Raw genomic sequence first — 23,555 nt, 5'->3', positions numbered from 1 at the left:
GGAACCCTTTCATTTTTCTCCTCGACTGTATTGGGAACTTTTTTCCTTTCTTCCATATTATTCTTTGATCATTACTTAGCCCATGGCATTTTAATTGATAATTTATTTGCTGTCTTTCCCATTACACTGTATAGTGTTATTTATCATTCTTTTTTATTCTACAAGAGTCCTGTATAGGCTTCCCAGGTGGCACTAGTGGAAAAGAACCTGCCTGCCAATGCAGGAGATACAGGAGACGCAGGTTTGATTCCTGGGTCAGGAATATCCCTTGGAGGAGGGCATGGCAACCCACTCCAGTATTCTTGCCTGGGGAACCCCATGGGCAGAGGAGCCTGGTGGGCTGCAGTCCTTAGCGTTGCAAAGAGTCGGACACGATTGAAGCGACTTAACACACATGCAACATATATTAAAGGTGCTAAAAAGTTGTTTATCAAAGAAACCTCAATAAATGTTGTTTGACAGCTTCTAAAAGTGACTCTAGAAACCTCATCTATGAATAACATAGTCATTACACAAGTTTTTAAATAATCATATAAACCAGTGAACAAAACCATACAGCATTGTTTCAAGAGAAACATCAAGCCTATTGCGTGGAGTATGTCTCTTTCCAAAGGAACATATTCCCATTCCTATTTTCCCACTAGAAGATATTTCCTCTAGGATAAACCATAGTTTACTATCTGTGTATTCTAAGTGGATCTTGTTTTTAAAACCAGGATTTAAATATATTTTGAAAGAACATTTTTTTAAAAGTTATTATTTTTATCTCATTAAATTCCTTAATGTTTTATTTTATATGTCTAGAATTCTAGAAAATAACTTGTTTATAACAAAAGCTCAAAAGTTTACCTGACAATAGCTACAGAACATGTAACTAAATTAAAAAAAAAAATTACACAGATATATTATCTTACATAACATACTAACTAATACTTTTAATTGCAAAAACTGACACATAGTGAATACTATATCACAAATAGTGATAACTAAGGTTTCAATTCATATTAAGATTGGGTCACATAATATAAACATTTAATCTAGTAAACATTTATTCAGTGCACATTATGGATCAACCACTTAAAACTCAATGGGTAAAGAGAGTGTTTCTAAAACAATTAATCTTATGGAATTGATATTTCCTTCACTTAGTTTGTTGTAAGTCTGTGAATTATAGTCCCAGGTATAACAGATCAGAATTTGAGCTCACTGCAATTCATATGTATGCTAATAGAAAAAGACAAGCAAAATCAAATCAAACAAAAATTACCCAGAGGTTCTCCTAAAATTGAATGAGAACTATCATTTTTTCAGATAAATGACAGCACTATTTGCATGAAAACTGGCACTAAAAATTCCATCGCTTGACCCAAAATTTTTGTCCTGCCCTGTATTTATATAGGGTTGACCTGACTGTTGAGCTCCTGCAGACTTAAAATGAAACTCTGATCCTCAAAAGAGTTGCATGGGGAAGTACAGAAAATAAAAATCTGTACCTATTTAAGGACATTCCTACTGCTGTCGTAATGCTTTTGTACATACTTCACAAAACAAATTTTTTTTCCTTATGTTAAGTATTACTGGAAATACCACAAGACAAAATTTTTTTTTACAGTATTTCATCCTTTCTATTTTTAGTCTCCATTTCTTTTTCTCCTATTTACCAAATCTCTACACTGCCAAAAGTCATCAAAATTGTACAACAAACCATAACAGCTCAGATTATACCCAAAAATAGAAAAAGTAAGACTTTTTGGTTATTGAGAGATTCAATTTAAATGAAAGTCTCATACGGAGTCTCATTGATAACTGGTCTTGCAAACAACTCTAACAGAGCTTTAATAAAAATATTTTGTGGTTTTATGAAAATGTAAGGTTTTTAGTCTTTTCTGTTATTCATAAGCAATTTTGGGGAACATATATTTTTTGAAATTTAAGTATACATTTTTTTCCTTTCATATTACTTGGTAAAATAAAATCTAAAATGAGAATTCTGATCTTCATTTTCTCAAAATTTAGAGATCTAATCCTTATTCTTTTGAAAAACCAAAATCATAAAGGATGAATGTCTGGATTCTAAAAAAGTCAACCCAATGTTTTCATCTAGTCTATAGTTGGAAGTACAAGAGCTGAAAGCTGTGGGACATTGCAATTGTAAGTCCTGAAGCACATGGTGCTGGGGTGGGGGGAGGTGGAGGTAGAATTTTAAGAAGCATTTAATTATAATATCTACAAGGAGATCCAGGACTAGGAAAGGGGTACATTCTTCCCATGAGAACCTGAGGACACATTAGGACATGATTCAGGTTAAGGAAAATTGCCAGCTTTTCATATTTCACTTGCATTTTTAGACATGCTGCTTTACAATTTCTTAGGAATGTTCAATATTCTGAGCCATTAAGAATGTACTTTTCAAATGTAATATTTATTACTAAAATTTTCGTGAGCAAAATTCTTATTTCACTATAGAAAAAATTTCAAATATATTTTCAGGTAAAATAAGATAATTAAAAGATTATTCCCCATTTCAAAAAAAAAAAGAGGGTTGTTTTATATTTTGAATCCTATTCTGTATTATCTCTGTCTCAAAGATACATGAGGTCAGGACTGTGTGCTTCCAAACTTCTTTGATTATATTAAGCAGACTCTAGACAATAATTCACAGTCAGTGTGAATTATACTACTCACTGTGAATCTGATGAAGGTATGTTTTTCCCACACTTAATACTAGTCAAGTTACACATTTTCTTCTGGCCTTTAGTCAAAAAAATATAATTAAGAATGACTGTGTTCTTTAGTTGATTATTAGAAGAAATGAGAAACTATAAGAATGATGATGGAGAAATCCACTATTTTATAATTTTTTATATTTTGGATTAAAATAGTCTCTATTTCTCCTTAAGTTAACTTTGTTCAATACCACTACCATATTGTATGTGCCTGAGAAAATGTGAAAAGAAGTATAATTAAAAACGAATCTTACTTTATGGAATATAATACAATAAAATAGGTATCTTAGAACTTTGTATGTAAACTCAGTATAAGTAAAACATAGGATTTTAAGTGCATCATGAATTCACATGCTTAAATAGGTCATTTAATGACTTTTAACAAGAAAATAATCACATATTTACAGAAGTTTTACATAAACTTTATGAAAGTTGTTTTAAAGTGGGTGGCATTGCATGTTTATATGACAAAAATTGTGACTTATAAAGCTTACAGCTGGAGAAAGGGAGAAGGGAGGAGGGGAGGAGAGAGAGGGAAAGAATGAAGAAAGGTATATATATATACACACATATATGTATATGTGTGTATATATATATATATATAGAGAGAGAGAGAGAGAGAGAGAGATTTTGAAAGAATGCTGTCCTCTCAAAAGTCCTCAATCAGGAGACTGAAAGTTTATTTCAATGATGAAAATAATGCTATTCATAATTTTAAAACTGCTGCTGCTGCTGCTGCTAAGTCGCTTCAGTCGTGTCCGACTCTGTGCAACCCCATAGATGGCAGCCCACCAGGCTCCGCCGTCCCTGGGATTGTCCAGGCAAGAATACTGGAGTGGGTTGCCGTTTCCTTCTCCAGTGCATGAAAGGGAAAAGTGAAAGTGAAATCGCTCAGTCGTCCAACTCTTAGCGACCCCATGGACTGTAGCCTACCAGGCTCCTCCGTCCATGGGATTTTCCAGGCAAGAGCACTGGAGTGGGGTGCCATTGACTTCTCTGAACTACCCTGTTGTAATTGTTTTAAAACTGTAGTACATTTTTTTCACTGATTTTTTTTTAAAAGAGAGCTAAAAGTCTGTTGCACTTGGCAGATCATTGAAACCACACTGGGTTATAAAGTTTGAAGTAAAAATCAAAATTTAAAAAGCAAATGTCAAAAGTAAAAATCTGATTGGAAATTAGGGTCTGTTTTCTCATGTGACTTGTTAACCTATTTGAAAGACATTAAGTAAAACTACAATTCTAAAACTCTACTGAGCACTAGCATGAAAAAGAGGGTGTTCATCGCTTGGTTGTGTCCGACTCTTTGCAATCATATAGCCCGCTAGGCTCCTCTGTCCATGGGATTCTCCAGGCAAGAATACTGGAGTGGGTTGCCATTTCCTTCTCCAGGGTATCTTCCCAACCCAAGGACTGAACCTGCATCCCCTGAATCTCCTGAATTGGCAGGTGGATTCTTTACCACTAGTGCCCCCTGGGAACTACCCCAGCCAGCCTATTTTCTAAACCATGAATCTGTTAACCTCACTCATATATTAGGGTCCCTGAAATTGCTGTTCCTCCTGTTTGGAATACCTTTCCCTCCAGACCTTTGTAGGTACTTTCCTTCTCATGATTTAGGTCTCAGAGAAGACTTCCCCATAAGCTCTGTCTCAAGGAGATCACCTTGCTGTTCCTTGGCACTTTTTTACCATGTTTTATTTTCTTCGTAGCACTTACTGGTATATTAAATTATCTGTTTAATTGCTCACAGCTTATCACTTTCCATTCAACTGAAAAATCTTAAGCAGACAAACTGTCCTGTTCATAGCTGTAGTAGCTGTAGTTCTGCCTTGAACTGAACTTGGCACATGACAGGCATCAACTAATATTTGTTGAATCAGTGAGAAGTAGATGTAAGCATAGGGTGCTAGAGAACACTAAAAGGGGACAGAGCTTTGACGAATGAGAAAAGAACAGAGCTAATGACTAGAAAACATTTCTAAGTGTTTGGGCTCCTAATTAAACCATACCTAAAGTCAGAATAACATTTTTTTTTTAGTGTGAATACATTTCCTTTTTGCTTAATCTAGCTTGGATTGGGTTTTCTATTACTTTATTAACAAATACAATTGTCATTCAGTGAAAACATAATTTGAAATCCTGGAAAGCTGATTAAAGTTCTACTTCAATAAGAATATTTTGACGTTGAGAGTTACCCTGAATAAAATAATGCTATCTCCTGGAGTGGTGGACTCCCTCTGTCACAGTAGCAGACTAGGCAGAGGGAAAGTAACCTTGAGACTGAGTTATTGTATCCTGGACTGGATACTTTTGAACTTCCTTCTTACTTAAGCTTCCCTAATTCTATAAATAAAACATTGGATGCCCTTTGTTAAATAAAGACAATTTTGAATGTTTGGGTTTTGAACTTGTCTGCCTTCAGTTTAGAAGGTTATATCTCTTTATTTTGTTGACTTCTACATTTACATCTGTTTAATTACTGTATTGTTTTCTTTCTATGATCTATTTTATAATATTCAAAAATGTTAATGGAATGTTTTATCTTGTCTAGAGAAAAATCTATTGATAAAATTTAACAAACAAATATGTATATACTCTATTTTCTATCAATCTAAATAAGACTAAATATTTGTTGTCATGTAGAAAACAAATCCCTACTTTGGGGCATCTGTGTCAAACAGACTACTGAAATTCTTCCTATTTTACCAATAGGAAAGAATGAGTAAGTAGAAGGAATGCAAATAAATCAAATCTGAGGTTTCTGGTAGTCCTCCACAGCTTCACTTCTCAATTCTCTATTCAAACATTTAGAGGACAGGTCAGGCTAAAGGGGTAAAAAGGGGTCAATAATCAAGAGATCAAATGAAGTACTGATCAATAATTTAGGGTAGAAAAGAAAGGATTTTAACTGATTTGAAGAATGTTTTAGGAAACCCAAATTATAAATGATTCCCTAAAAGGAAAGATAACTACAGAAGTAGCACTTTCACTTTCTCAGTCTGATGTGTTGATGTTTATTGATGTTGTACTAGATACCACCCATTACAGGGACATCCTTTCATGTTGTTCTGTTTTTCTTCCCTGTATATTTAGGTTTTGACTGCCTGCTTCTAACATTAAAATGCTTTCAATCTTTAGCTTTGTGGAGGATGAATCTGCACTGGGTTGGATCTATTTTAGAGGGCAACTTTCACTTAAAAACTGTGATTCTGTGGATCTTCCTATGTCCACACATGTTCAACATCCTCTTGCCTCTCCACGGTTTGCCTTATTGAAAAGCTTTGACGTGGCTCATCAGAGCCAGTTGCTGTGTTCCAGACAGGTTACTGTCAAAACAAAATCGGTATACTGGGGAACATAGGCCAGGCCAGTTGAATTCAAAGGACATTACCTAAATTCCTCTGTATATTTTGCCTTTTAAAAAATGTCAGCATTATAACTAGTCTGTCTCTTTGTTTTATAATTTTTATGTTACAAATGTGACTGCCCACTCACCCCCCACTTCTGAGTCATAAGAATATATCACCAAACGACCTACTTGGACATTTAATACCACAGCGCTCAGACAGCCTCTGTTTAAGTACGTAGCTGTTTGAGATTCCTGTCAACTGAATATAGATGAAAAGGAAAGGAAGAGGCTGATCACAGGGGTTCTGCTGATAACACTTCATTTAACATATTTCAGTTTAGCAACAAGGGGCCACAAGAAGAAAACTATTTAAAATGACAGGGTGACTATGTTAGACCCACTATAAATATATCCCACCCAGGAAGTGATGATAATAATGATAATGGGCCACATTTACAGTTTAACTCTATGGGGTGATTCCTCTCAAATGAACTCACCTCTTGAGTGTGACACATCCATAGCACATCTCAAAGGCTCACAAAATTGTTATTTCATAGGTATTTAGATACGGGGGAAGGAGCAGGTGTTCAATAACTATCCAACAAAGCACAAAGCAGCTGTATGGAGCAAGGTGTTAGAGAGATTCTAGCATTTAATTGATATGCCAGACAGCGTTTAAAGCATAAGAATAGAAAATGGCCAATTTAAAAGTGGTTATAATTAGCTGAGGCTAACATTCCGTTCTGTTCTGAAGTTTTAGGAGAAATGAAATCTACAAAAGTACCAGGTTTAACAGTTTCAGGAGGGATCAGTTGTTTTATATTTGATCATACATATATAGATAACTGGGCTTCCATGGTGGCTCAGCAGAAAAGAATCTGCCTGCAATATAAGAGACCCAGGTTGGATCCCTGGGTTGGGAATATCCCCTGGAGGAGGGCATGGCAACCCACTCCAGTATTCTTGCCTGGAGAATCCCATGGACAGAGGAGCCTGGCAGGCTACAATCCATAGGGTTGCAAAAAGTCAGACATGACTGAAATGACTGAGCATGCATACAGATACATGCAAGCACCTCTTTGATTAGTGCTATTTAAGTACTGTGGGTTACTTAGAAATAACTGTATTTGGAAGCCAGTTCTAGCTCTGCATAGTGAGTAATGATTATTTGAGATCTTGAACTGCAAAGAGTAAGTCAAATGGCAGTATTCTATGATTTTTCACATATTGGAAATTATATCTTTGGCAGCTACTACTACTAAAAAGTCTTCATGTCCAGATAAAATGTGAAAATATTAACTGAAGTTATGATTATACTGAGCATTGCTTTATGGAGTTTTCACAATGGAAATACTACTGTGGAGGCCTTAGTACTTCCTGGTAGATTTCAAAGTTATGAAATCTCTTTGATGTCTTTTGCTTTATCTTGAAAGGATGTTTTTGTCAAATATTAAAAATAGTGTTTTCATCATTAGTGTGGTGGTAGTTTGACTCAGATGTGGTTAGATTGTATGTGCACTTTTGCAGTCAACCTTTCCCCAAACTGGTATTATAAAACACTGACTCAAAGTTAGCAAAATGAACTTCATTTCCAAATTTTCTATTAGAATTTTCAATTAAGATGAATCATGATTATCCTCTGATTTCTCATACTCCCAGCATATACTGCTAAGTAATCTTGAGTGTATGTGTACCACAGTTTGTGACTCATAGTATTAAACTACTACAAAATTCTACCCTGTAGATCAGTGTGTACTGATAAAATGCTTACTTGATAGCATGAAACTATGTGATTGGTACCATTACAGCAAAAACTAAGTGCTCTAAGAGGAGTCACAGGTCTCCTGACATTACTAACATAAGCACCTGGTTACCAAATGAGAAAGGATCTTCATTTTGGTGTCTGTGAAAGAGGATAAGATAAAAATGTAGTACTACTTCTTACTTCAGAATTTGAAGCAATCTGTATAAGGATATTGCCCCTGAAAGGATTTGATTGTGTCTGGTCAGCTGGCTAGGGCTTTTTCTGGTTGTTAGAAAAATATTTCTTCTCTCTCACATGACTCCCAGGTGCTACTGCTGAGCAAATGGGAACATCACTGCCAGAAGTATTTGAAAAGAACAAAAAAAAATTGATTTGGACAATCTATGAGCTCTTATCATTGACAGGGACACAACTGTGACCAGGGGTATGACTAGGGTCAGAGCAAGGTTAAAAGAAAAGCACCCAGGAATTCTCTCTTGTCATCAGCTTTTCAAACTAACTACTCTTGGTTAGCTGCAGGCAACATATAAGTTTTCATCAAGCACCAAGAGCCATTTCATAGTATTTACAAGTTGCACTTAAAATTTTCTCAAGAGGTGGCTACTTCTGCAATAGCAAAACACTTAATGTGAAGTTCAGATGGTTAGCACATCTACGACATATGAGGATTTCTTGCTAACGTGGATATTACAAGCTTATTCATTACCAACAATTGTGTGAGTTGTATGTAAAACCAACTAAAAATACTTTTCCTCCTTTGATAACTATTTTAAGGCTGGTATTGATTTTGCTATTTTTAAAAGAAATAATTTATTTTTACCAAACAAATATTATCAAGAGATCAATTACTACCACAAAAGAAAGGCTATCTAGGTTTCTTAAAAAACTGCAGCAAACAATGCAGAAAACCATTAAAACAAAGAAATATGTGGCACAAAATACATGACAAAAATGAAAGTCACTGAATAAATTTTACCTATTCTGTGGCAGAATGCTAAACTATAAACAATTCAATTTAAACATTTGTTGTGGAATATAAGCAGATTTAGAGCAGCAATGCTGCCTATGAGATTCAAGGACCAATAGTGCTAAACAATACTATGACTAAATAATTTTCCTGAATATGAGAAACAGAATTATTTCTAAAATTTTCTTTAAACTGGACCTCTCATATATACAAGTTCAAGAGTTCATACTTTCAAAGTTGTTTTTTTAAACCAATATTTAGCTATAAACTCAGCTGGGAGGATACACATGAGCTAAGAGAATATCTCTGAAGAACTAAATATAAAAAAAAACGTCCTGGAATAGGATCCAGAGAGAAAAAAATTAAATGAGTGCTAAAGAGACAAATGTATTAAGAAAGATGTTATGTAGCATCTGAGAGATTTAAAAAACCTGCCGAAGACCTTAATTTTTCAATATTTGGCAAAATACATTATGAAAAAAAGAATCTTGTCTTTGTGAATAATAAAAGCAAGGCATAAAATAATAAGGAAACGTGAAGCAATGACAGTATGTCAGGCATTAATGAAAACAGTTCCAAATAGTAAGTTTAAAGACATATAACTCAACCAGCAATGCTATCCAAGTTTTCCAATGCAGAATTTGAAGAGAGCAGATTTCTTCTCATGTTTTCAGATTTACAGGATACACTTCCTACTCGCAGTTTCTAGAGGGTCACTGTGAGTCCTCTAAAGGTTTCTTTATCATTTAATATTATAAATAATTATGTTCCTAGGCGGCAGTTCAAAGCTTAGCACAGCACTCGTACAACACCCCAGGAAGGTCAGGTGACCTTTCTCCAATTCTCCTCTCTCTGGTGCTGAGGACAGACAAAGTGATATGTCTGTCATACGCCATTACCATTAGAACAGAATCTTGTTCTTTTATTACAACTGAACTCCGCCAGATTTCTCAGCAGGAATGCTAAGTGAAATCAATGTCTTGGATTTCCAGGCTGAGCTTGGAGGTCACAGCCACTCTATCATTTCTCAGCATTATCCTTTCTCGCGCGCGCATACACTCCCCAAGCCTCCAACTGGCACACAGCAGATTGAAAACAGCATGCATCAGAGGACTCATGCTGCACAATTTTACAGTCTTTTGGAGCCCCTTCCTTTTGATTCGCCCCTTCCATTTTTTTTGCAAATTGCAAATAAGTTTTGTTTGTGTCCTTCTCTGGAGTTGTGAGTCAAAGGCACACCTAGGAAGAAGGGCAGGCAAGCAAACCCATAGCACATGGTTGACTTTTGACAGCTGCCAATAACACCATTTTCCTTACATCATCACCTGGATGTGGCTTATGATTCTATTGTTCCAAACAATAAAAGCTTTATGTTTGCTTTATGCCAGGTAGGAAGGCAGATAACACAAAGCTATTTAGTAAAATAATTCAATTTTACAATAAGATACATGTGAAAATCCACCAATAAAACACACAGAAAATGCCCTCCAGACACTCAGGATTGATTGTTTCAAAATATATTTATATATAGTAATAAATGATAACTGTTATATTAAAGTGAAATGGCTCTGTGAAGGCAAAATGTTTATTATGCTATGTTGTCAATTCCAGTCTCTAAGAAACAGAATTCATGTATTGAAATGCATCCTCTTTATGTATTGTTGCTTGTATTTTTTTAGTCATGTTCTTCATTAAAATGACAATAGCAATATTTATTGCTCTGGCAATTTTTAACCCACTAAACTTTACTGCTGAGCTAAAACAGAAGCACATTTAAGACATCTTTTCTGACAATAAGAATGGGTGTAAACAGTATACTAGAGGAAACTGAGCAAAGAACAGACATATTTTTATTAAATTGTGGTTGTTATTTAAAAAGAGGCACTTTCTCCTGGCTTAAAATTTTTATGTACTTTAAAATAATTGCAAGTGGTTAAGAAACACAACTTCAACTGCTTTCTTAAACCTCATATGATAGAAAATTCATGAAGGCTAATTTTCCAGAAGTGAAATTTAGTGATAAAGTATAAATATATTTTTTTAAACAGTATATAATCATAGCTATAGAAACACAATCCACTTTTTTGGTAGCACTAAATAAAGGGAGGTACTTGAAACCATACAATATGGAGGAATTCTAACATTATTGGAACAATCAATCTTTGCATCCAATCTGTGGAGTTCTATGAATGTCTGAAACCATATACCTCACAAAACAGTGTCTTCATCTTGGCAAGCTTTACGTCACTTTTATACTTGCCATGGTTTACCTAAGGAAGTGTCACAGCAACTGCTCAATAAACCTTTGAATGGATGAATAAATGAATGAGTAAAAAAAATAGATGCATAAACAAATGAGGCTGACTGACATCAAAAACTTCACGATTATTCTATTTAGGGATTTGAGGAGAAGATATTTGGTGGGCTACAGTCTATGGGGTCGCGAAGAGTTAGACACAAATGAGCACACAACACTCAGTATCAATGATAAAAAGTTATCTAGTGGCCAAGAAAAACCCATCAGTTCTTTACAAGTGAACTGTGTACGCTAAAGTCATAAAATGAAATGCCCTAATGTAAAGCATCATTATGAACCACAATGTGAAATCACATTAATAAATCATGGGGAAAAATCTAGAATAATACCTCAGAGAGTTATTTGTGTGTGACAATGACTATGCCGCTATAGCTATTTATTTTTCTCAGTGTTAGCCTGTACATGTGTAGAGCCTTCTCTTGTGTTGTTGGAAGAGGGTGTTTACTATGACCAGTATGTCTCTTGGCAAAACTCTATTAGCCTTTGCCCTGCTTCATTCTGTACTCCAAGGCCAAATTTGCCTGTTACTCCAGGTATTTCTTGACTTCCTACTTTTGCATTCCAGTCCCCTATAATGAAAAGGATATCTTTTTTGTGTGTTAGTTCTAGAAGGTCTTGTAGGTCTTCATAGAACCATTCAGCTTCAGCTTTTTCAGCATTACTGGTCAGGGCATAGACTTGGATTACAGTGATACTGAATAGTTTGTCTTGGAAACAAACAGAGATCATTCTGTCATTTTTGAGATTGTATCCAGACTCCTTTGTTGACTATGAGGGCTACTCAATTTCTTCTAAGGGATTCTTGCTCATGGTAGTAGACATAATGGTCATCTGAGTTAAATTCACTCTTTCCAGTCCATTTTAGTTTGCTGATTCCTAAAATGTCAATGTTCAGTCTTGCCATCTCCTGTCTGACCACTTCCAATTTGCATTGATTCATCGACCTAACATTCCAGGTTCCTATGCAATATTGCTCTTTATAGCATTGGACTTTACTTCCAACGCCAGTCACATCCACAACTGGGTATTGTTTTGCTTTGGCTCTGTCTCTTCATTCTTTCTGGAGTTATTTCTCCACTGATTTCCAGTAGCAATATTGGGTACCTACTGACCTGGGGAGTCCATCTTTCAGTGTCCTATCATTTTGCCTTTTCATACTGTTCATAGCATTCTCAAGTCAAGAATACTGAAGTGGTTTGCCATTCCCTTCTCCAGTGGACCATGTTTTGTCAGAACTCTCCACCATGACCCATCTGTCTTGGGTAGCCCTATGTGGCATGACATATAGTTTCATTGAGTTAGACAAGGCTGTGGTCCATGTGATCAGATTGATTAGTTTTCTGTGGTCATGGTTTTCATTCTGTTTGTCCTCTGATGGAGAAGGATAAGAGGCTTACGGAAGCTTCCTGATGAGAGAAACTGACTGAGGGGGGAAGCTGGGTCTTGTTCTGAAGGGCAGGGCCACGCGCAGTTCAGTTCAGTTCAATCACTCAGTTGTGTCCGACTCTTTGAGGCCCCATGAACTGCAGCACACCAGGCCTTCCTGTCCATCACCAACTCCCAGAGCCTACCCAAACTCCTGTCCATTGAGTCAGTGATGCCATCCAACCATCTCATCCTCTGTCGTCCCCTTCTCCTCTTGCCCTCAATCTTTCCCAGCATCAGAGTCTTTTCAAATGAGTCAGCTCTTTGCATCAAGTGGCCAAAGTATTGGAGTTTCAGCTTCAACATCAGTACTTCCAATGAACACCCAGGACTGATCTCCTTTAGGATGGACTGGTTGGATCTCCTTGTGGTCCAAGGGACTCTCAAGAGTCTTCTCCAACACCACAGTTCAAAAGCATCAATTCTTTGGTGCTCAGTAAATCTTTAATCCAATTTCCTGTTGATTATATTCTTTGAAGCCAAAGATGGAGAAGCTCTATACAGTCAGCAAAAACAAGACTGGGAGATGACTATGGCTCAGATCATGAACTCCTTATTGCCAAATTCAGACTTAAATTTAGAAAGTACGGAAAACCACTAGACAATTCTGGTATGACCTAAATCAAATCCCTTACGATTATACAGTGGAAGTGACAAACAGATTTAAGGGGTTAGATCTGATAGTCAGAATGCCTGAAGAACTATGGACAGAGGTTCATTACATTGAACAGGAGGCAGGAATCAAGACCACCCCCAAGAAAAATAAATGCAAAAAGGAAAAATGGTGGTCTGAGGAGGCCATACAAATAGCTGTGAAAAGAAGAGAAGTGAAAGGCAAAAGAGAAAAGGAAAGACATACCCATTTGAATGCAGAGTTCCAAAGAATAGCAAGGAGAGAAGAAAGCCTTCCTCAGTGATCAGTGCAAAGAAATAGAGGAGAACAACAGATTGGGAAAGACTAGAGATCTCTTCAATAAAATTAGAGATACCAAGGGAAAATTTCATGGAAAGATGGGCACAATAAAGGACAGAAATGGTATGGATCTAATAGAAGCAGAATATATTAATAAGAGGTGTCAAGAATACACAGAACTATACAAAAAAGATGTTCATGACCCAGATGATCACGATGGTGTGATCACTCACCTACAGCCAGACATTCTGGAATGCGAAGTCAAGTGGGCCTTAGGAAGCATCACTATGAACAAAGCTAGTGGAGGTGATGGAATTCCAGTTGAGCTATTTCAAATCCTAAAAGATGATGCTGTGAAAGTGCTGCATTCAATATGCCAGCAAATTTGGAAAACTCAGCAGTGGCCACAGGACTGGAAAAGGTCCGTCTTCACTCTATTCCCAAAGAAAGGCAATGCCAAAGAATGCTCAAACTATAGCACAATTGCACTCCTCTCACACACTAGCAAAGCAATGTTCAAAATTCTCCAAGCAAGGCTTCAACAGTATGTGAACCATGAACTTTCAGATGTTCAAGCTGGATTTAGAAAAGGCAGGGGAAGCAGAGATCAAATTACCAACATTCGCTGGATCATTGACAAAGCAAGAGAGTTCCAGAAAAACATCTATTTCTGCTTTATTGACTATGTCAAAGCCTTTGACTGTGTGGATCACAGTAAACTGTGGAAAATTCTGAAAGAGATGGGAATACCAGATCACCTGACCTGCCTCTTGAGAAACCTGTATCAGGTCAGGAAGCAACAGTTAGAACTGGACATGAAACAACAGACTTGTTCCAAATAGGAAAAGGAGTACGTCAAGGCTGTATATTGTCACCCTGCTTATTTAACTTATATGCAGAGTACATCATGCAAAACGCTGGGCTGGAGGAAGCACAGGCTGGAATCAAGACTGCCAGGAGAAATATCAATAACCTCAGATATGCAGATGACACCACCCTTATGGCAGAAAGTGAAGAAGAACTAAAGGGCCTCTTGATAAAAGTCAACGAGGAGAGTGAAAGAGTTGACTTAAAACTCAACATTCAGAAAACTAAGATCATGGCATCTGGTCCCATCACTTCATGGCAAATAGATGGGGATACAGTGGAAACAGTGGCTGACTTTATTTTTCTGGGCTCCAAAATCACTGCAGATGGTGATTGCAGCCATGAAATTAAAAGATGCTTGCTCCTTGGAAGAAAAATTATGACCAACCTAGACAGCATATTAAAAAGCAGAGACATTACTTTGCCAACAAAGGTCCATCTAGTCAAACTATCGTTTTCCAGTAGTCTCGTGTGGATGTGAGAGTTGGACTATAAAGAATGCTGAGCACTGAAGAATTGATGCTTTTGAACTGTGGTGTTGGAGGAGACTCTTGAGAGTCCCTTGGACTGAAAGGACATCCAACCAGTCCATCCTAAAGGAGGTCGGTCCTGGGTGTTCATTGGAAGGACTGATGTTGAAGCTGAAACTCCAAACCTTTGGCCACCTGATGCAAAGAACCTACTCATCTGAAAAGACCCAAGGCTGGGAAGGATTGAATGCAGGAGGAGAAAGGGAAGACGGAGGATGAGATTGTTGGCTGGCATCATCAACTCAATAGCCATGAGTTTGAGTAAGCTCCGCGAGTTGGTGATGGACAAGCATGTTTGGTGTGCTGCAGTCCATGGGATCACAAACAGTCGGACACGACTGAGTGACTGAACTGACTGAGTTGAGCCTGTACATGGAATACATTGAAACTCCTGTTCCATGGAGACACCAAAATATCACTGCTTTAAAATTAAATTAAATTTTAAAAATGTCACCATTATTACCAAGTTTTAAAAACATGTTCTGCTGTGATTATATAGAAAAGCACACCACGCCTCAAGTATACCTCAAGCACAGAACATGGAAGGTCCATTACACAGCTGAAAGAGTTTTTAAAAGTGGCTTATTCATATTTCCTAACATCACAGTAGCAAGTACATAATTTTCCACTATATCTTTGTACATGTTGCTAGTGAATCATGTCTAAGGTCCTTGTCCAGGGTAAGTTATTACTCCAAATGTATTTATCTATTAGTATAAAAAAACAGACTTGGGGGGTTTGGGAAGACGGAGGCTGGAGGACACTTTCCCAACCCAGTAGTTCTATTTCCCAATTTCTATTCTGGATTAATATACTGACTATGAAAAGCATCTGCCAGGGCACTAGAGGTGGATTAAAAAATTCTAGGATTTTTTTTCTCTTTCAAAAATTTCTAAACTTTTTTTTCTGTGTATTTTTTCTATTGTGGCTACTCTAACCCTATTACTCTTCAGATATTTCAAGATGAATTCTTGAAATAAAGAGCAGAAGCAAATTTCTAGGTAATTCAGCAAAAAACAAACAGCATTATTTGGGGGGTAAATTCACCATGTCAAGTTTTCTACTTTATATTTTCTAACTGTTAGAAAACATGTGTGATTACCTCCCTGAGCAATGTCCAAGAAAATTACTTCATGGATACTCTTTTTACTTTTTTACATAGGAAGTTTAATATATTCATATACTATCATCTAGGTAAGAGCTTAAAAATCACGGAGAAGTTCGAATTAATTTTTCTGCTTCTTTCTTTGGAGCCAAGAAACAAATTATTTGAAACACTTCTGATCCTTTTCGAGGTTCTCTCAGGAAATGCTTTCTTTGCCGTAAAAACAAAACTATTTCTAAATACTCTTACTTTTAACACTAGCATTATCTTTCTAATTGGCTGAATAATTGGCTGGATAATATGTCTGAAATTGTACCTATACTATACCACATAACCAGTTACTGATATTTAAATAAAACATTTTCTCTATGCCCTAATTATACTCATATTTAAGGTCTATTTCATTTCTCCTTTGGGACAATCTTCGCAGGTCCCTCACTGAAGGCATTAATAATATCTTTGTCCTAATAACTTAACATTCTTTCCGTGTAGCTCCTTCTAAGACCTTATATCATAGAGTATGGGTATCTATTTTATAAGACTATAACATTCTTGGTGACAGCACAACTACCTTTCAAATATTTGTATCACTCACATTTTCTACTACAGCTCTCAATGCATGTTCATTGAATATATGAGTGACTAAATGTTATGCGAGTAAATTTATAGGGACACAATCCTTACTGATTCTACTAACCATCGTTTCCTTGAAGATCTAGCATTTAGCCCAGTTACTAGCACATAATAAGGTATTCAATACATATCATCGAACAAAAAGCAAACTCTAAATGCCAAAACATGTAGCTTCTTCAAAGGGGTACCTTGCTTTTGGGTGGTGGGCTGTTTGTGCTCTTGTCTGTGTGAATGCTGGTAGGAGATACAGCAGCACCAAGGTTGCCTTGGGATACGCCTGGGAGCTTTCCTCCTGGAGATACCTGCATTGCAGCTAGCTGGGCAGCATATAACTGCTACAGGAGAGAGAGAGAGAAAATGATAAAAGGACTATCAGCAATGAAATAAATGCACCTCTCAGAAAGTACTTATAATCCTATAATAAGATGTGGTATTTTTCCTATGTGTATTTTTCTTTAGTGCCTTGGAATATTTAAAGATAGACACTGTCATTTCAACTTTCATGACTTACTTCTCGGGGAGAAATGACATACACCACACATAAGGAATTTCACTTTCAGTAAAACCAGGGACTCAAAGCAAATAACATTTATCCATATTTACTCTTTACCAACATCAGTGGAGGTACTGTATATCATGTTATTTGGGTTAATAACTTTTTTCCCCCACTCTTAAATTTTACATGGTGTGTTACAAAAGAATGTAGCTTCATACACTAAGTAATGTTCTTACTATCCATATTGGTTCAAACCCTGTATATTTCCCTTCTTTGACTTGCTGAAACGGACAACTGTCACAACTTTTTTCTGATTATTAGTTGTGCAGAAATACAAAAAAGCCACTGGAAGGGAATGGAAGGAGACTATTTGAATAACATTATTTGGTCAGTCTACCTCCATTGATAAAAATTAACTGGATGCTTGCCAGAATGCCACTTTACTTCCTGATATATAAACATAGACAAACTTGAGATAATCTTGAGGACTAGGGTTTTAAGGAATACTATCTAAAATGCATACTCTTTGACTAAGCCAGCACATAATATTTCTTATTAAATAACCAGCAAAAATTCTTTGACAAATCAATTTAATAATAAGGGAAAATTTTACGTGAGAACTATAGCCATATCATGTAGTATCTTAAAACAATGAGGTTGCTTTTGACTCAGGAGTCACATCAAATGTTTAGACTAACACTCTTTCATCTGCAAGTAGCAGTTTGTGAAAGTTAAAAAATCTGACTGAAGAAGCAACTATCTATATATACATATATAAGTATTAATAAATAAGTATGTGTGTATTAGTCACTCAGTCGTGTCTGACTCTTTGTGACCCCATGGACTATAGCCCGCCAGGCTCCTCTGTCCATAGAATTCTCCAGGCAAGAATTCTGCAGTGGGTTGCTATTTCTTCCTCCAGTGGATCCTCTTGACCCAGATCTCCTGCACTGGTCTCCTGTCTCCTGCACTGAAGGCAGATTTTTACTGTCTGAGCCACCAGGGAAACTTCCAATAAATAAGTATACACACAAACACACACATATATATGTATGTCTACATATGTATAAAATATAACACAATTTCTCATTTGTCTTAAGAGTTCTTGGATAGCTTTTACTATGCACGCTAGAACTTCTGTAATAAAAAGACTGATGCTACAGAAAAAGCTCTCAAGGAAGAGTACTGTCAAATAGTTCTCTGGATTGTCTTGGTTTTTCTCTGAAAGAAATATGAAAGCCTGAAACTATTCAGGATAAACCAGAGACTCTGATAAGTGGGGTCTCTCTATAAATGAAATAATGAAAACTGAGAACTGGCATTTATTTACATGAAAATACATTTATATTTTTTTTACAGTTTCCAGCAACTTTGGTCTAAACAAAAACAGGACATTAAAATTATTTTTAAAATCATGGCTTATTTTTTATGCAAACTGATGCCAAATACATTCCTGACAAAAGAAATTACAGACAAGTATATTAATACTATCAATAATGATTGTTCCTCCCCCACATTATTTTGCATGAATTGGAATTATGTTATTTCTTATCCCAATCAGAAAAAAGAATAAGAGTTAATTTACAAGGCTTTAATAGACTGGACTTCCCTGATAGCTCAGTTGGTAAAGAATCTGCCTGCAATGCAGGAGACCTGGGTTTGATCCCTGGGTTGGGAAGATCCTCTGGAGAAGGGAAAGTCTACCCACTCCAGTATCCTGGCCTAGAGAATTCCATGGACTCTATATAGTCCATGGGGCAGCAAAGAGTCGGACATGGCTGAGCAACTTTCACTTTTTAATAGATTACCTCAAAAGTAAAAGGATATGATATCAAATATGATGACTGACTCATTTGAAAAGACCCTGATGCTGGGAAAGATTGAAGGGGGAGGAGAAGGGGATGACACAGGATGAGATGGTTGGATGGCATCACTGACTCAATGGACATGAGTTTGAGTAAACTTTGGGAGCTGGTGATGGACAGGGAGGCCTGGTGTGCTGCAGTCCATGCGGTTGCAAAGAGTTGGACATGACTGAGCGACTGAACTGAATTGATGATGACTGGGAGTTTACCATTTTCAAAGTATCAGAAATGACTCATCTCCCACACTTATGTTAAAAACCTATGTACTAAATCCTGCAATTCAAAAAGCAATTTCTTCTGTCATCATCCTGAACTGGTTTTGAAGCTATTAAGAAAATAACCAACATCCCAGGATATCATTTTGCAAATTAAAATTTTCCCAGTGTACTGAATTTTAAAATATCTGTATTTTAAAAAACTGGCTGGCTAACTATAATACATATTGCAAATTTCACATTGTATTGTAAATGGTATCCTTATCTTTAAAAATGATCCCAGTGGCAATTACATCTAGAAGCTAACAACACATATTACTGGTTTAGTATACACAAAAATATAAGATTGTTTAGTAATTACAAAAATGACATGGGATATTTTAACTTCTGTAGCTAAAAAGAAAATTGTGAACAAATTAGTTACTCAAAATTTAAATTTGATCATTATAAAATTATTGCAGCATATTTAAAGAATAATGACTATTTGTATTATTTAATTAAATAGATGATTAATCACTCATAAATGGTGATTAAATGTTTAAACATCAGTCACTATAGAAAGATTCAAAACTTCCAGGAAGTATTAGAACTATTATTAAAAATACAAGTATAAGTATGACTGAAACACTTGAATGAGTTGAGTTTGGAGATGGTATATGCTTGGGATTAAAAAAAATCATATATGTTCTTCCTTCATTCAAACAAATGCAATACTTTGGTTTTATTTATTAACTAAGGTTTATCTGAGTCAAACTGTCTTAAAAATTCTTGAGTAGAAAAGAAGATAAATTTTAAAAAACTTGAGCCCGATTAAACACATATTTTTATCAGAATAGTATACTGGAAACTGGCTGTTTTACAAAATAAAGAGATTTAAAATAATTAATTATGAAAAAATCATAAGATTACTTTTCATTCAGTATGGTTAACATTGAGGAACAATGCTTAATTCTCCCCTTTCTAATTGTTGGTTTTTGCTATGCAAGGGGCAGATATACAGAACTACATTTCCTCAGTTGTGATTAACTTTCCACTATTCCCAGATCATTACACTTCCCACAACAAACATCTAATTTTCTTAGTTTGACAAGGTTTGGAAATTGGAAATATCCATTTCCAACATATCTTAATTTGTGTCAAATATATGTGCTCCTTAAATTTATGATATATTACAGAAATATAAAGATGCCTCAAGTCTTACAGGATCTGATATACATTGGGCTTGCACAAATAAATAAACCAGAAGTTTTAATACTGCTAGGACCTAATTTGGCCATTCACAAGTTAAAATAACTTTTCAGTAGATTTAAAGAGACTAACAGTGGTTTGCATACCTGGTTATATATCAAGGGTAGGCAACTTAAAAAATAAATGCTGCTGAGACTAATTTTAATTCAACTTTTCAAAAACTTACATCCATTTGTTTATCCATTAAGATGGGTGTGTTGACTGATAATAAAACAAGAAAGTCAAGAGATGATTAGTATTTTATTTCATTTATTCAAGCAGACTTGAGCATAATGATAGGTATCTGTACCATTGTGTTGTGTGTATGTGCTCAGTTGTGTCTGACTCTTTGCGACCCCATGGATTGTGTCCCCATGGACTGCCAGGCTTCTGTGTCCATGGGATGTTCCAGGAAAGAATATTGTAGTGGGTTGTTATTTCCTACTCTAGGGGATCGTCCCAACCCAGGGACTGAACTCACGTCTCTTGCATTTCCTACACTGGCAGGCAGATTCTTTACCACTAGCACCACCTGGGGTGAAGGAGGTATATAATCTCAGAATCATCATTGGCTGATCTTGTTGAGAGGGGAGGGGCATGGAATCTACAGGGACTTGAAAACCACCTGAAGTAACAAGCATCCCCTTAACCACAGATCTCATTTACATACTATTAATATATACACATAAAATTATATATACAGGCTTCCCTGGTGGTTCAGTGGTAAAGATTCCACCTGTCAGTGAAGGAGCCTCAAGAGACAAGGGTTCAATCCCTGGGTAGGGAATATCCCCTGGAGAAGGAAATGGCAACCCACTCCAGTATTCTTGCCTGGAGAATTCCATGAACAGAGGAGCCTGGCAGGCTATAGTCCATGGGGTCGCCAAAGAATTGGACAAGACTGAAGCGACTAAGCACGCATGCACATAATTATATATAAATAAAAATGTTTTTTTTTTAAAAACTGGCTCATGTTTCTCTTTAAAGGATAGCAGACAAAACCTGGAGTTAAATATAAGGAGTATTATAAGTGTACTTTTATGAAAAACAGTTAAGTTGTTGTTAACATCAGAAGGAAGTTGAGAGGTTCTAAGCATAAAAAGCTGAAGCTTAAAGAGAACATTCAGGTCATGAGGTTAACCAGACTGACGGAAAAACACTTTTTTACCTTGAAGAACAACTTGACCCTTATCTGGAAACAAATATGTTAAGGATTTGGCTTGATCTCTAAAACTCCCTGATCCCACAGATCATCAGATTTTCTATTTTTTATATGACTTAAAATATTGCATTCTTATTCCCCTTCCCTTCCCCTATCCCTACACCTACTTCAGACAATGATTTTCTTTTTTAATGGAGACAATGATGTAAAAATAGGTTGGGATCTATTCACTGGGTACTTAGGGTCTTGGTGTTTATGTGCTCGTAAGTATGTTTATCTAATTCTTTAAATTTACCAATACATAAAAGGAACATCATTTTTGCCTCAAATTGTTCCTTAAAATTACATCTTTGTCTCCTGAGCATTTTAAGCTGCTTCAGGGGCCATTTCTACTTTTGGAGGGAAAGTTAAAAGGAAGGCAAGTGTTAGTCGCTTAGTTGTGTCTGACTCGGCAACCTCATAGACTGTAGCCCGCCAGGCTCCTCTGTCCATGGGATTCTCCAGTCAAGAATACTGGAGTGGGTTGCCATTTCCTTCTCCAAGGGATCTTCCGGATCCAGGGATGGAATCCAGGTCTCCTGCGTTGCAGGCAGATTCTTTAGTGTCTGAGCCACCACGGCAAACCACAAGTCTAATCCCAACTTTAAGCTAGTGATCTTGGGCGACCACTCTGAACCACAATTCCTTAATGTGCAAATTCAGGGATAAATAAAACTGACCTGACATGGTTACTGTGAGAAATACATCACAAAATGTGTACAGAACACTCAGAAAAACACATGGTAACAAATGCTTGATCAATAAGTAACAAGTCATAATTATTCATGGATTAATTATACCAAGTGGGCTTCCCAGTGGCTCAGTGGTATGGAATCCACCGCCAATGCAGGAGATGCAGGTTTGATCTCTGGGTCAGTAAGATCCCTGGACAAGGAAATGGCAACTCTGCTCCAGTATTCTCGCCTGGAAAATTCCATGGACAGAGGAGCTTGGCGGGCTGCAGTTCCTGGGGTCGCAAAGAATTGTACACGACCAAGCAACTAAGCATGCACACAATTATACCAAGTAAGAAACTAGGTAACATTTACATGCTAACCTCCTACTACATACTCTGGACTGTGTTAGGTACAGTGGAGGATACAGAAAATGTATAAACATAGTTTCTTCCCTAGGTCAACACTGGTAAACGTAAAATATTGAGACTACAAGTATACTGCAACTGTGTGCCACTCTGCCACTTAAAGGCTAACTGTGTGCCTTTAAGGCATGCCAAAAAAAGGAAATGACTCAGTGTATTCAGATATGTTTTCATTATAGAGGTGTAGCTAAGCTGAGCATAAAAAGAGAGGTGGGATTGTGCACCATTTAAAGCTAGGTCCAGGAGCAGGAATGAGTGGACTGTCACAAAGGGAATAGACAGCATGATGTGGATGGCAAGTGGGAACACAGGGGTGGTAGACAGGACAATGACCTAACTGAGCGGAAACCTTGGGAAGAACAAAACAGTTCTGGGTTTAGGCTAAATTCAACTTATAGAAAATCCTGAAATATAAGCAAAATAGTTTAAACTCCATATGTAGGCAAGAGAAAGCCGCTGAAAGCTTGAGAGCAATCTATTTGATGGTTTAAAATAGAATAAAGAGAAGACAAGAGTTATAGAGGTTGTCAAAACTTAGTAGTGGTAATTTGAATGACAGTTTAAGTAACAGCTGTGAAAATGAAAAGGGAAAAAAAAATGATTCCATGATTTGAGTGAAGAGTGCTAATATACTGCACAACCACTTAGTATTGTTTTTGCTAAATTAATTGTTTAATATTATTTTATAACTAGACTCTTTTTCTCCAAATGAAATTTCATACCAAACAATGATACCTAAAACAGAAAAAGAGGCATACTATAAATGATTTTTATATATTTTCAATATTTAATTAAATGAGACCAAGGAGGTTGTTTTAATTTATCACAAGAATTTAAACAGAACAAGGCTAA

At 36.4% G+C, this 23,555-nt stretch overlaps 1 protein-coding gene across 50 annotated transcripts in view; it reads right to left on the bottom strand.

The window, feature by feature from the left end:
• The window catches only part of SOX5 (SRY-box transcription factor 5), a 1,114,103-nt gene that overhangs the window by 65,153 nt on the left and 1,025,395 nt on the right, over positions 1–23,555 (bottom strand). For 48 of the 50 annotated variants that reach the window (XM_081482956.1, XM_081482931.1, XM_081482958.1 and 45 more), the window contains one exon: positions 16,789–16,935. The exons of the other annotated variants lie outside the window; for them this stretch is intronic. In XM_081482956.1, the coding sequence (XP_081339082.1) occupies positions 16,789–16,935 (147 nt within the window). The remainder of the gene's footprint in view (positions 1–16,788; positions 16,936–23,555) is intronic. 50 annotated transcript variants of the gene reach the window in all.

The sequence above is a fragment of the Giraffa tippelskirchi genome, chromosome 4, assembly GCF_054371585.1.
Source record: "Giraffa tippelskirchi isolate mGirTip1 chromosome 4, T2T-mGirTip1v1.2.pri, whole genome shotgun sequence".
Lineage (NCBI taxonomy): Eukaryota > Metazoa > Chordata > Mammalia > Artiodactyla > Giraffidae > Giraffa > Giraffa tippelskirchi.
This window is presented reverse-complemented; position numbering and strand designations above follow the sequence as displayed.